At 43.9% G+C, this 15,113-nt stretch overlaps 1 protein-coding gene across 1 annotated transcript in view; it reads left to right on the plus strand.

Moving 5' to 3' along the window:
• Positions 1 to 10,557, plus strand: part of galnt16 (UDP-N-acetyl-alpha-D-galactosamine:polypeptide N-acetylgalactosaminyltransferase 16) — a 306,525-nt gene extending 295,968 nt beyond the window's left edge. The window contains exons 13-15 of the mRNA XM_059952055.1: positions 554 to 698; positions 2,974 to 3,090; positions 7,693 to 10,557. Of these exons, the coding sequence (XP_059808038.1) occupies positions 554 to 698; positions 2,974 to 3,090; positions 7,693 to 7,845 (415 nt within the window). The 3' untranslated portion in view covers positions 7,846 to 10,557. The remainder of the gene's footprint in view (positions 1 to 553; positions 699 to 2,973; positions 3,091 to 7,692) is intronic.
• Positions 10,558 to 15,113: the final 4,556 nt, after the last annotated feature.

Here is a 15,113-nt window from a genome sequence, read left to right on the forward strand (position 1 = left end):
TTCTCCTTGGAGTGATGGAGGATGAGAGGTGACCTGATAGAGGTGTATAAACGATGAGAGGCATTGATCGTGTGGATAGTCAGAGGCTTTTTCCCAGAGCTGAAACGGTTGCCACAAGAGGACACAGGTTTAAGGTGCTGGGGAGTAGGTACAGAGGAGACGTCAGAGAGTAGTGAGTGCACGGAATGGGATGCTGGCAACAGTGGTGGAGGCAGATAAGATAGAGTATTTTAAGAGACTTTTGGATAGATACATGGAGGTTAGAAAATTAGAGGGCTATGGGTAAGCCTAGGTAGGGTAGGGACATGTTTGGCATGTGGACCGAAGGGCCTGTATTGCGTTATATGTTTTCTATGTTTTTAAAACATTCTGTTCCCATAGTCTGCATGAGGAATAATTGGAATATTGGTCCTCAGCTTTCCTGGAATCCTCCTTGTTTGCTGTAGATATCCCAGGCTTACTTCCCTGTTGTATAATACTATTTTTACAGCTATTCTTTCTTTATAGGTTGTCAACTTGAAGGCTAAAGTTCATTCTTTAATTTTTACTTCAGAATTCCAGAGAAGGAGGTGCTTGAAACAGTCGTGATACGACAAAAAGGAGGATGTTTAGAGCCTCAGAGTCCGTATAGAACCGCCAACCCCATCATCAAACTTGGCCAGTGCTCAGACACTCAAAACTTAATTTCCTCCAGCCAGGTGAGTGGCAGCCTCCAAGTTTCCAAGCAGCTTACTGCGTTGTACTTGGAGAAAAGGCTAGAGGGATAGGACAAGCTGGATCACTCGTTGTAGAGACAGGACAGACTCAATGGGCCAAACAGCCTCTTCCCTTGTTGAATCATTCTGTAATGTGCCATCTCGAAAAACATCCCAAGGGGCAAACTCGGGGAGGGATTCCCAACCCAAGAGCAAGAATTTTTAGTGGACAGGGAGCACATGGTCTGGTGTGATTTAGGATAGGGATGGCAGAGCTTTGGGGTTAAATAAGTCAGAGAGTAATGCAGAATGGAAATAGGCCTTCCACTCATGCCATCTGAGCTGCCCACTTAAACTAATCCCATTTGCACACGTTGGCTCAGATCCTTCTAAACCTTTCCTACCTATATGGCTTTTAAATGTTGTTATTGTACCTCCCACAACTACTTTCTCAGGCAGGTCATATATTGTGTGCAAAAGTAGCCCCATGGATCCCTTTTGAGTCTTTCCCCTTTCACCTTAAACCGATGCCCTCTAGTTTTTTGTTGTGCTTTCCCTGGGGGTAAAAAAGACTGTGCCATATTCACTCTATCTATGTCCTTAATGATTTTATACACCTCCACTCTCCTACTTTACAGGAATATAGTCTTAGCCTGTCCAACTCTCCCTATAAATGAGGACCTCAACATCCTCATAAATCTCTTTCCAGCTTAATGGAATCTTTCTTATAACAGTACAACCTCTCACTTCAGCAGTGCCAAAGTTTTGGTATCTCACTGATGGGGCTGTTCTTTGTGTCTGAGGACTTGAATAAATCAGCATTATAAGGAATGGTACAAAGCTCTTGTGGAAAGTCTTTCATTTCTGAAGCACCTTTATATACCCCAGTTTGCACTGTCCCTCCTTCCTGAATCAGCACAGCAGGAAAGGAAACTGCTCAACTTTCACACTGCATGCCAAGCACAGCAGAGAGAGTCTGGGTAATCTATCCTGGAGATGCTTGATGTGAGGTGTGAAGCCTCAGAGGAGGGAGAAGTCTTCCTCAGAAAGTGCTGTCCCAGGTCTGAACTTTCATTGGAGACGAGGTGGAGGATGCAGCCCTCAGCGGTGAGCCCACCTCTGATCGGAGCCCGTGGTCCTAGTGTGGCAGCGGTAAAGATCATGAACAGGAAAGGGAGGGAAGATAAGTTATCTCTGATCGGAGCCCGTGGTCCTAGTGTGGCAGCAGTACAGATCATGAACAGGAAAGGGAGGAAAGATAAGTTATCTCTGATCGGAGCCCGTGGTCCTAGTGTGGCAGCGGTCAAGATCATGAACAGGAAAGGGAGGGAAGATAAGTTATCTCTGATCGGAGCCCGTGGTCCTAGTGTGGCAGCAGTACAGATCATGAACAGGAAAGGGAGGGAAGATAAGTTATCTCTGATCGGAGCCCGTGGTCCTAGTGTGGCAGCGGTCAAGATCATGAACAGGAAAGGGAGGGAAGATAAGTTATCTCTGATCGGAGCCCGTGGTCCTAGTGTGGCAGCGGTCAAGATCATGAACAGGAAAGGGAGGGAAGATAAGTTATCTCTGATCGAAGCCCGTGGTCCTAGTGTGGCAGCGGTCAAGATCATGAACAGGAAAGGGAGGGAAGATAAGTTATCTCTGATCGGAGCCCGTGGTCCTAGTGTGGCAGCGGTCAAGATCATGAACAGGAAAGGGAGGGAAGATAAGTTATCTCTGATCGGAGCCCGTGGTCCTAGTGTGGCAGTGGTCAAGATCATGAACAGGAAAGGGAGGGAAGATAAGTTATCTCTGATGAGAGTTTTCATTGCCTTCGGAAGAGAGGAGGGGCTGGCAAGGCGCTACAGCAGTTATTGTTGGTGTTACACAATACAGTGCCAGCAACACAGATTTGATCCTGATCTCGTGTACTGACTGTGTGAGGTTTGCACATAATCCCTGTGGCTATATGAGTTTACTCGGGCTAATCCAATTTCCTCCTGCATCCCAGATGTGTGGGTTGATAGGATAATTGTCCTTAGTGTCAAAAGAACCAATGAAGAGTTGTAAAGCTTTGTGTGAGAAAGAATAAGTGGTAGGGGTACACAGAAGGGGATGATGGGAATTCTCCTTTAGGAGTCTGCTTGGAGCCAAATAGCCAACTGCTTCGTTCTGATAAGACAAGATATGAAGGAACCTGGAGAAAGGGATGGTTTTATAGATATACAAAGCTGCTGATATAATTTTGGTTATGCTGGAGCTCTGACTGGGCTTTTGACTGTTTCACTCTCGGCAGGAATGGGTCTTGTCTGGATCTATGATTAAGCAGATCGACAAGTGTGTGGCGATTACAAACTTCTCCATAGATTCACAGGTTGTGCTGGACCAGTGCAACCAAGGGGATGGCAGACAGGTAAGAGACAAAGAGCACAGGCAGAGGGGAGGGCCCTTTCACCATTACTACAAGGCAGACTGCAATATCCGCCTGCCGTCTGCAGCCCTCACCCCCAGCCAATCCAGTGCTGAGAGTGGGGACAGTGTGCAGGCCACACACAGCAAAACAGCTTGATTACAGGTCAGGCGGAATCTGCAGAAGCCAAAACAAGAGAAGCATTTCGGGTTGAAGTCCCTTTATCTAACAAATGTCAACTCTGTGCCTCTCCACAGAGTATTTACTGTATTTATTTCAGATTTCCAGCATCTGCATTTTGATTCTCAAACTAGATAATCTGGTGTGCTGAAAAGCAAAACCCTCTAGGTCAGGGGATCCCAACATGGGGTCTATAGACCCCTCAGTTAATGGTAGGGGGTTCATGGCTTAAAAACAGTTGAGAACCCTTGTTCTAGGTGCTGGAAATCTGGAATAAAAACAGAGAATATGGAAACACTCAGTGGGTCAGGCAGTATCTGTAGAAAGGAAAGCAGAATTAGGTTGATGACTTTTCTGGATCTACCCGCTCAATGGCATGGGCATTTCAGCTAACCTGCATGCCCCACTGTTCCTTTCTCAGCCCCTAGACCCCTCTTTACTGGTCATTTGTCTCCCCCACCTCCCCCCACATTCTAGCCACTAAAACCCCTGTCTGCCCACTGTTCCCATCTGTCTACCATACCTCACTTATCTGGTTTATCAGATTCCACCATCTGCAGCCCTTTGTTGCATCCACTGATCACCTCCCAGCCTCTGTTGCTTACTTTACCCTTCCCTTCCCCACCTGCACCCCCCCCCCCCACTGTATAGCGGCCATCTCCCCTCAACACACTTGATCCAAAATTTAGTGATGCCATGATGTTGCCTGAGTTTCTCCAGCAGCTCTTTCTTTGCTTTGGATCCAGCTGTTTTTGGTTCAATATGTATTTCTTCCCTCCCACATGAAGAAGTTGCCCCAATGTCCTTTTAACATCATTTGCTCTTATCTTAAACCTATGCCTTCTTATTTTTAAGCAACCCCTTTCTGGGAAAGAGACTATGTACTTTTACCCTGCCTATGCCCCTCATGAATGTTTATACCTCTATCAGGTCACCCCTCAATTTCCTACATTCCAGGGAATAAAGTTGAATTGAGGGGATCGGGGATCAGCCTCGATGGAATGGTGGATCAGACTCGATGGGCTGAATGGTCTGATGGCGTATTGGTCTTAATCTACACAACCTCTTTTTATATCTCTAGGGAATGTCCTGGTAACTTCTCAGTATGAAAGTACATCATCATCCTTCATATTCCCTGCTGTTTTCACCTAACCGTGCTTTTAATCAGAATTTAGTTTTACCTGCATCAATGTAATTAAAAGTATGTTGGGCAGAGCAACTCCCACTCCATCGATTCATAAACAAGAGAAAAGCTACAGATGCTGGAAATCCAAAGCAATAAACAGAAAATGCTGGAGGAACCCAGCAGGCCAGGCAGCATCTATGGAAGTGAACAAACAGAAGACGTTTTGGGCCAACACCCTTCATCGTTCCCCCCCACCCCATTTTTTTCTTTTATCAATATCATGTCATGAAGTCTTGCATCAACATGGGCATGTTAGCATACAGAGCACTGTGTATGACACAGCTGACTAGAAGCTTTACCCAGAAGGTTGCTTTTAAGAGGTGAACTTAAGGAGACCACTGGTGTAGTGACATCGAGGTGGATGATCCTGAGTTCAAATCCCAAATTGGGCAGCTGCAGTATCCACACAGAAGAAAGGCCTGACAATCTACTTCCATTTCTTGCCACAAAAACCCCATGGAAAGCTACACTATCCATTGGGTCGCCATGAGTCGATGATGACTCGACGGCAGTCAGCAACAACAAGGAGGAAAGACAGGCAGAGGCTTTAAAGATAGGAATTGCCGGCTCCAGGTTTTGGAAGTTGACTGGTACAGCTGATAATGTGGACTAATTCAATTTAGAACAAATAAAAGTACTGGAGGAACTCAGTAGGTTGAGAAGCATCTGTGGAGGCAGAGGGATGGTCAAGACCCTGCATTCCTTTGAGTTTCAGCAGTTCCAGATCCCAGCTTCTGCAGTCTCTTGTGTCTCTAATTTAACTCAGATGTTGGAGGGATTAGAATTAGCATTGCCCAGCCATGGAGTATTTCTCATATTTGTTATGACAGAGAAGGTGGCCTTTTGGCCCATCCCATCAAATGCATGGCTGAGTCTCAAACAACCCCATCAATCCATTTCCTTCTACCCTATATCTTTTCACATGCCCATCAAGAACCTTCTACCATGCTGTTAACCTGCTGACTAGTATGTCTTGGGATGTGGGGGAAAACCGGGCTAAGTGAATCTCATTCCACACCTGAGGTTGAGATGCTGTGCCAGAGCGATGTGGCTGGAGTCAGTGCTGCTCTCCAGTGTTCACTTAGCAGAAAACAAGCCATACTGTCTTCAGCTGTAGATGGCGGCAGCATTCATGGATTCAGGGACTTGGACTATATATGCTTTTTATGTGTCTGTATCTTACTGATATCTTACTATACACATGCTTGCTATTTTACATGTGCTATATGTGCCTTGCGTGTGTTGGCACTGTGTCTCACACGTTGGCCCCAGAGGAACACTGTTTGGTTTGGCTGTATTCATGGATATTTATGTATGGTTGAATGACCACAGAACTTGAACCCATCTTGCTGAAACTGTTCAGCAGCAGTTGTACTAACTGCACTTCTGTGTCATTGCAGGATGGAAGAGATTGAAAGGTTAGGGAGGAGCGAGCCTATGGGCAGATTAGAAATCAGAGATGGTAAATTTAAAACCAATGCATTTCTTGACTGGTTTAATCAACTCAGAATCATTTTGCCCTTAATTACAGATCACAGAAACTTCTCCATAACAAACAGCTGCAATTTCCTGGCCCCCTCTCTCATACTCCTTATAAAAAGCCAATTTACACATGTAAATGTGCAATCCAAATGTCCAACTGGTGAACTAAGACAGCTTTGAAATGTTAATGGCTAAAACATCTGCAACTTTGTCACTTTCTGCCCTTATAAATTCACTATAGCAACCAGGAGGCCCTGGGGATTTGCCTTTTTCCTTTAATTCTCTCTTCCTGCTTGTGTTAATTTTGCTGAGTTCCAGACCCTGATTCATTTTTAGCTTTGCCAAAATGTCAGGACCATTATCCCTCTCCCTGCAGTGAAGATTGAAACAAAACAGTCAACAAGTTGGCCAGCTTTCTACTGCAAAGAGCATGACTTACTCTTATCAATTGCTTTCTAGTAGGTCTTAACATTTGTATTACTCTCAATGTCTCTCTCAACTTTCTCTTCAAGTTTCAATTTGGTGCTTCCTTCTTTAGCTGTAAGAGTATATCCGTTATATTCTGCACTTCTGTGAGCTTTTTAATCCTGGAGTTTTTCTCAGCCTGTTTATTAACTGTGGCTGTTTTATGTGATTGATAGACAATTGTACACTTTGGAGTATATAACGTTCTGTGTTAAGCCGAATCCTTTTTTTAACACTTCCCTACGTTCCTTTCTGGTCACACTTTTTTTGCCTCTCTGCTCTCCTGTAGGACTGAGCATTCTACACATACTACACATTCAGGCACTGCCTTAATTATACACTAATTATTCATGATGACAAAATGGGCAATTATTTTTAACGGTCTTTCAGATTAATGGAGACGTTCCAATCAAACCATTGCCAACATAACAAACTGACTCAGTTGTCAGGATGAGATATAAAGTGGAATTAAACAACCATCTGCTTTCTGTGGTTTACTTATCTGACCTTCAAATCGAAAGTAAAGACACTTTTCTGGAGCTGAGTCTCCATTAGGAAGCAGGCAACCATGTAATAGAAGGATCAGTTGTGAAGAAGTGTTCTTGTTCATGAGATCTCAATTAATTCTAGAAACTGGAGAACGAATCCCAGGCTGCAGTTCCATTGCCATACCAAGGGAGAGTTGTTCAGAAGAAAGAACGAAAAGCTGATATTTTCTGAGGCCCCTATCATAACCCTCAGATACCACAGATTTTTTAAAACTAATTAACTCCTTTTGCAAAGAATGTCACAATCAACTTGCAGTCAGCAGCCTTCGACAGATAGCAACATAGATGTGACCAGATAATTTGATATTTATTGTGGGGAAAAGGTTAGAGATAAGCATATGCTGAGACACCAGATAATGTTGCTGCTCCTTTTCAGCTGGATGCTTTGGAATCCTTTCAATGCTAACAACTCCTCTGGTTAAAGTCATCTGAAAGGCAGTACTTGTGAAACTGCAACACCCAACAAATTTCATGACTTGGCATTGGAGATTTGCCAAACCCATCACAGAAGGCATCTTCTGTCAGATGGGATGAAAAAAGGACATTACTGATTCCATGAGTACGTAAAGGGGTGTCCCAAACAATAGATTTTACTAATAGCACAATGTTATTAGCACATTGCTATCCATGAAATCCAACAATGTTTTCTGTATAATGTCTGTGAATCACATTGGGATGCACCAAATGAGGTTAAAATCTGTCAGTAACTGTATATAATCATTGCCTCTTTACTGTTAATTTCAGAAATGGACGCTGAAGGGAGGAGCTATCCAGCACCTTATAACTGGGGCATGCTTGGACAGCCAAGCAGCCAAGTTAGATGCCAACCAGGTGGGCACCACACCTTGTCAGCCCAAGCTTTACAGCCAACAGTGGGATGTGTTGAAGGTCACGTGACATCAGAAGTTGTGTGGCCCGTATCAACGTGCGTACATGTGAACTGGGATTTTTAAGGTTGTATAAATGTATTTTCACTCTTGAGGCACGGTTCAACAAGATGGGATGCTGATGAACTACATAGAGAAGAAACACTGGGTCTGGAGCCTCAACACGATTCAGTATGGATGGGACTGGAGCTGCCTCCAACACAAACAAAATGCTTCTACAACTTCACTCCCCGGGTTCCTGTCATAGTCGGCAGGATGTTAATGTAATATTTTCATGACCCCAGAGCAATCTCAGAGGGTTAGACACTTTGTTCACAAGCAGAGTGTTGTAGGGTCAGAAAGCCTACCTGATCACCCATTCGGGTAGTGTTATTACACCACTGCCCTGTTGATCACTTCTTCACATTTAAACTCATGGCGGGTTTGTGAGTTTTTGTTGTTCATGACTAGACTGTAAATAAATCATAGCTGCAGTTAACAGATCTTTGAGTGATCAGTTGATGTTGCATGTCCCAGCAGTAAGTACAGAAAAAACAGTCATAGAGTAATACAGCAGCAAAACAGGCCCTTTGGCCTAAATGATCCACGCTGACCACATGTTCCTCCCTGCTAGTCCCAGGCCCATAACCCTCCAAGCTCCTCTCCTCTACGTACCTATCCAATTTTATAATTGCACCTACCTTCATCATGTCCTCTGGCCCTTCTATAAATAAATTACTTTTCAGGTCTCTTAAAATTTTCTCCTCTTAACCTGTATCTGTGCCTTCTAGTTTTGGACTCCCCAACCCAGGGGTAAAGACTCTGACCACCAAACTTATCCATACCCCTCATGATTATATAAACTTCTGTGATAGTGGTCACCAACCCTTCGATCGCGATCGACTGGTTGATCGTTGAGACTTTCCCAGTAGATCCCGAAACAAAAAGAAAAATAAATACACAAATACTGTTGAGAGATTGTTTCCGGGTTGTGGGGTTTTAGTTCCATTCTTTCTGCCCAGTGCGCATACACGTAGCTCCCCCCACACTACACAGTGTAATTCAGTGGTCCCCAACCACCGGGCCGCGGGGAAACGATATGAGCCAGTTGCACCTTTCCTCATTCCCTGTCACGCTGACTGTTGAACTTGAACCCACGCGAGATCATCAGTCGCCTAAACGCAGTGACACCCTCGCGCCAGAGATCACTGGCTGGCCTCGGGTAACTGGCCGGCGGGAAGTGCCGTTGCTACTGGCCTGGAGAGCGGATAGATGGGTACCGCCTCTGAACCTGTTTACCACACTGAATGTTCGTGGGGAACCCGGTGCTAAGATATTCGCAGACATCCTAATTTGGGCTCAGGATTTCGTAAGTAGCAGAGCAGCTACCGCGTTGTGATCTACTGAAACAAACTTTTGTCAGCCAATAGATCCTACAAGGGGGGCGAGTGGGTGCCCTGTTGCACTCCTCGCTCGGTCGCTCTCTCCGGACTGCGACCGCCATCTTGCCTTTCACTAAGGCCGAGGTAGGGGATCTTGGGCTTGAAAAGGTTGGTAACCACTATTCTACGAGGTCACCCCTACAGGGAATAAAGTTCCACCATGGCCAAGCTCTCACTATATCTCCAGTCCTCTAGACAATGCAACAATTTCTCCTGCACCCTCTCCAGCCTGACAGTTTATTTCCTAAAGCAGAGTGGCCCAAACTGCACAAACTGTTCCCATCAACAGCTTACATAGCAGAAACATGATGTCGCCACTTCTGAAGGGCAGCCAATGTGCTAAATGCTTCCTTCACTACCCTACCTACTTGCGTTGCCCCTTTCAAAGAACTGTACTCCCTGGTCCCTCTGTTGCACAACACTAGCCTGTTCCCTGCCACTTACTCTGTAAGTTTGACTGTCCAAGTGCATCACTTCACACTTATCAAGTTGAAATCAACCCATCTACCTGACTGATCAAAATCTCTTTGTAATTCATTGTAACCTGTTTCAAATTAGCAGGACCCCTGGTTTAGGTGTCATTAGCAAACTTGCTAATTTCACCCTGTACATTCGTATCCAGCCCGTTTGCGTGCCAATACATAATGAATGACAGAAGTCCCAGTATAGATATCTGGTATTTTCAATCCTGCAGTTGGAAAATCAACCTTCAACAATCATCCTCTGCTTCCTGTCATTTCACTAGCTTCCCTTGAATTCCATGCAACCTGATATATCCTCCAGGTATCCACCAGTATCCACGTTTCTCAAAAGTTCTGGAAAAGTCTTAAAACCTCATTCAATGGATAAATAAAATCTATGGATTTTAATTTTTCTTTTTGTACTTGAGACTTACAGCAATAATTTAAAAAATGGAGTTTAATATCCGACAACATAAATTTCAACCTACAAATAAATTATAATGAGATGGAAGGAGAGGAAGTTACGTTTCCAAGAAGTTAACTGCTTTCAGTTAACCAGTGCCAAGAAATAAGGTGACATTTGTCACATTGTCAACTTGCCAAAATCACCTGACATTATATTAAAGCAGGTTTGGAGTATGGACTAGTTTGGACAGGTTCATTCAGGAACTCAATGTACTGTCAAGATCTCCCTCAGTGGGTATTCTCAGTACACTTTTAATGATTTAAGCAGCTTTTCTCAGGTCAAATTTACTCTACTTTTTGTTGTCTGGCATTCAAGAAAATGATACATAATATAACTTAATACCCTGACTAAAATTGAATGAATTTCTACATACCTGAAGTGGCACAAATAGAAACAGGCAAATGGGATGAACTCGGGTAGGAGATTTGGTGGGTGTCGATGACGGCCACTTTCCATGCTGTATAAATATATGACATCATTGCAGCAGCTGTCTGAGTGGACAGAGTCAGAGTGGGAATCTTGAGGCCTAAACTCTTTGAGGCTTCAGCAAAGAGAAGCTTTGGTCAGAGAAAAAAAAGTAAAGTTCTAAGTTAAGTTGTTTTTTTCCTTCCCTTTTTTATATCTGCTCAGCTAGGACAGTAGAGATGCCAGGCAGGATAGTAGAATGCTCCTCTTGCAGGAAGGCAGGGAGACCCTCCGGTGTCTCCCTACGTCTGTGAGAAGTGCATCCAGCTGAAACATCAAACAATCAGCATTAAGGAGCTGGAGCTGGAGCTGGAACTCCAATCATTCAGGAAGCTGAAGGGGTGATAGACAGGGCGCATAGAGAGGTAGTTATACCCAAGGTGTGGGACACAGGAAACTGGAAGAAGTCAGGAAAGGGGAAAGACAGAGCACCCCTGTGGCCATCTCCCTCAACAACAGGTTTATCACTTTGGATTTGCTGGGAGGGGGTGGTTGACCTAACAGAGGAAAGCCACAGTGGTCCAGTCTCAGGCACTGAATCAGAATGGTAGGGGAGAGAAGAGGCACGCTATGGTGAAAGGGATTTGTTAGTTAGGGAAACGAATAGGAGGAGGTTCTGTGGGCGAGACTGAGATTCCCAGAATGTATGTTCCCTCCCAGGTGCCAGGATACGAGACATCCTTGATCAAATCCTCAGTATAATTAAGTGGGAGGGTGAACAGTGAGAAGTTGTGCTCCACATAGGTATCAATTACATGGGCAGGACAGGTGATGAGGTTCTGCATAGTGAGTTTAGGAAGTCAGGTGCTAAGTTAAAGGGCAGGACCTCTAGGGTTGTGATCTCAGGATTGCTATCCATGCCACATGCTTGTGAGGACAGAACTAGGAAGATTATACAGTTTAATATGTTGGTGTAGGAGGGAGGGCATCATTGGGCTCTCTTCCAGGGAAGGTGGGTCCTGTACGGATGGGACGTTTTGCACCTGAACTAGAGGGGGGCTAATATCCTAGCAGGAAGGTTTGTAAATGTTGCATGGTGGGGTTTAAACTAGAGTTGCAGGGGGATGGGAACCAGACTGCCAGAACAGTTAGTGAAGAGATTGTGGAGGCAGATGTTGGCAAGACATCAGACAAAGTTAGGAATCAAAAGGTTGCGCATGGAGTGACTAATGTCCTGAGCTGTGTATATTTCAGTACAGCAATATCATAGGAAAGGTGGATAATAGTGAAGATGAGGCAACTAGTTTACAAACAGAGCAATGTGTGGTGAGGAGAGGCTGTTGAAAGGGCAAAATTGTAGTCAACCGGATGAGGTACAACTTAAAAGGTGGACAAAATCGAAAAGGGTGAATATAGGACTGAAGGTGTTATATTTGAATGCGTGCAGTACACAGAATAAGGTAGATGAACTTGCAGCACAGTTACAGATTGGCAAGTATATTGCTGTAGGCATCACTGACTCATGACTGAAAGATTATAGCTGGGAGCTTAATGTCTAAGGATACACGTTATGTCTGAAGGACAGTGATGCACTGAGAGCTTGGATACATGCATGGAATTATGATGTAGTGGCCATTACAGAGACGGCTGGCACCAGGACAGGAATGGATTCTCAATATTCCTGGATTTCAGTTTTTTAAAAGGGATAGAGAGGGCAATGCTTCTTGCAGAACACAAAACCCAACCCAGGTGCAGAAAGCAGCGACATAACTGCCCAGGGCAGTAGAGATCACACTTAGTTCTCCTGGCACTGCATATGTCAACCGCTCCGGGGGGGTGCCTACTTCTCTGAGATCTCCGTACCCCTTCTGCCGACCCTTTTGCCTCAGACCCCATGGGGACACCCCAGGCCTACTTGTCGGACCCCCACCCTCTCCCTCACTGGGCTCCCTCTTCACCTGAGAACCCTCTGGCTTGTGTTGGGGTTCCACCCTCTCTCCCTCCAATGCTGGCTGCCTCTCAGTCTGCTCATCAACACCCTCCCTCCTCACACCTAACTCAGTAGGGGAAGGGCCTGGAGCCTCTGGAGAAACGCTCCCAGAAATCAGCCAGGGGACCACCGGCAGCCCAAGCCTTTATTCTGGATGGGCTGATAGGACCCCGTGCCAGTGTGTACCTACTTCTAGAGGGAGTTTACGCAAAAGCCGTTCTCGATACGGGATCGCAGGTGACCTTATTGTACCAGTCGTTCTACAACAAACTTTTAACAACAAAGCACTTGCCCGTATCCCCATTTGACATACTGCAGATTTGGGGCGTGAATGAGGGTGATTATTCGTATGATGGATACCTGTCAGTGAAATTGGAGTTCTCGGAGGGCGATGTGGGAGCGTCGAGATGTTGGTCTCATTGGGACGTTGGTGTGTTCAGACCCGGTGGAAACCGGTGGTGCTGCCCACCTGCTGGGGACCAACTCCCCCGTTGTGTGACGGCTCCTGGGAGCTTGTAAGGAGAAGTTGGGGGAGAACTTCCTGGAGATCCTCTTGGTGCATCCAGTGTTTTGGGCGGTATTCGAAGAAGGGGGTGCCCCCCAAAGGCTGGACCCGAAGTGTAAACGAGAGACGGTGTGGCATATGCAGGCAAGGCCTAAGGTGATCTGACCAGGGGAGGTGGCACTCGTGATGGGGACCCCCAGATTCCCTGGAGTGCCGGTGGGCGAAGCCCTGTTAGTAGACGCCCCAGACAATTTCCAGCGGAGGCGCTGGTGAGGCTTGTATACGATCCCCGTTATCAGCAATTCTAAACCTAAACAGGCTGTGAAAAGCTTTGAGAATGCTCTGCAAGACAACACTCTCTCACCAGTTAGCAGAACAAAGAAACAGTTTTACTTTTAACAAACAAAGAAACCATTTTGATTAACAAACGGAGTACATGCAGAATGATAGCCCGTATTATTTTTGCATGAGAAATTCATGTGAGGAAAGAGGATAATCAGCGTTTTTTCAGGTTTTGGAAAGACCAACACTACCATTCAATTTCCCAGGCTAATGTGAAAAGTGTTTCTATTTTTATAGATTTGTCTATTTCATTTGTTCATTACGAAACAATTTCAGATTCGAATGGTAGATTTTTGGTAATCATTGGCCTACACTGCAATAAAAAAGTGGATATGGTTAATGTTTATGTTGATTATCCTGAATTTTTAAACACTTATTCACATCCCTTCCCAATTTAAATGACTATATGTTGATAATGGGAGGAGATCTTAATTGTTGTTTAAATCCTTCAATGGATAGATCTAGGTCTAATCAGGCACATCCGAATAAATCCAATACCTTTATTATTTCCTTTATGCTTGAGTTTGGAATTTCAAAAATTGGAGGTTTCTACATCCAAAGGAAAAAGAGTTTTCATTCTTTTCTCATGTTTATCGTAGTTATTCTAGAATTGACTACTTTTTTAATTGACTCTCGTCTAATTCCCTCTGTTACTGACTGTAATTATGATTCCATTGTCATCTCTGACCATGCGCCACTGAAGCTTTCTATTAAACTAATGGATACGCCTTCTAGTTTTGGTCAATGGCGATCCAATTCTGTATTACTACATGACTCGGACTTTGTGAATTTCATTAAGGAACAGATTAATTTTTTCTTTTCAACAAACTCTACGGATGTAATTTCCAGCGGGGTTTATGGGATACTTTTAAAGCATACATCTGTGGACAGATGATCTCATATTCTGCTGGACTGCAAAAATGAATTAATGAAGAGATTTTTACATTGGTTGATAAAATTAAAACAATTGACAAGATATACTCTATTGCTCCTAGTCAGGAGCTTTATAAAAAAGGGTTGAACTTCAAATGCTGCATTGTTTACTTTTAACATCCTCAATTGAAAATCAATTAATTAAGTCTAGGAGTCAATTTTATATACATCGTGATAAATCTGATAAACTATTGGCTCATCAATTGAAATCTGCTTCGGTTAAACATCAAATTATTAAATTTCATAAATGAGATGCTATGATGGTTGATCATGATGAGATAAACAAATCTTTTCAAGAATTTTATACCTCCTTATATCAATCAGAATCTCTTGATGACCCCACTATAATGCATGAATTCTTAAGGAAATTGAATGTTCCAAAATTATCACCTAATGAATGTTTAGTATTAGATGCTCCTATAAGGAACAAGAAATAAAAGATGCAATTTCTTCGAAGAATTCAGGTAAAGCACCTGGCCCAGATGGTTATACAGTAGAATTTTTAAAATGATTCTCTACTATACTTTCTCCCTGGCTATGTAAAATCTTTAAGGATGCATTATTTATAGGTAAGTTACCACAATTTTTTTATGGTGCCTCTATTTCCTTAATTCTTAAAAAAAAGATAAAGATCCCACTGAATGCACATCATATAGGCCTATATCTTTATTGAATGTAGATTCTAAGATTTTTTTGAAAATAGTGGCAACTGGATTGGAGAATATATGTCCTTGAATTATTTCGGTTGATCAGAC

Source organism: Hypanus sabinus, chromosome 2 (genome assembly GCF_030144855.1).
Source record: "Hypanus sabinus isolate sHypSab1 chromosome 2, sHypSab1.hap1, whole genome shotgun sequence".
Lineage (NCBI taxonomy): Eukaryota > Metazoa > Chordata > Chondrichthyes > Myliobatiformes > Dasyatidae > Hypanus > Hypanus sabinus.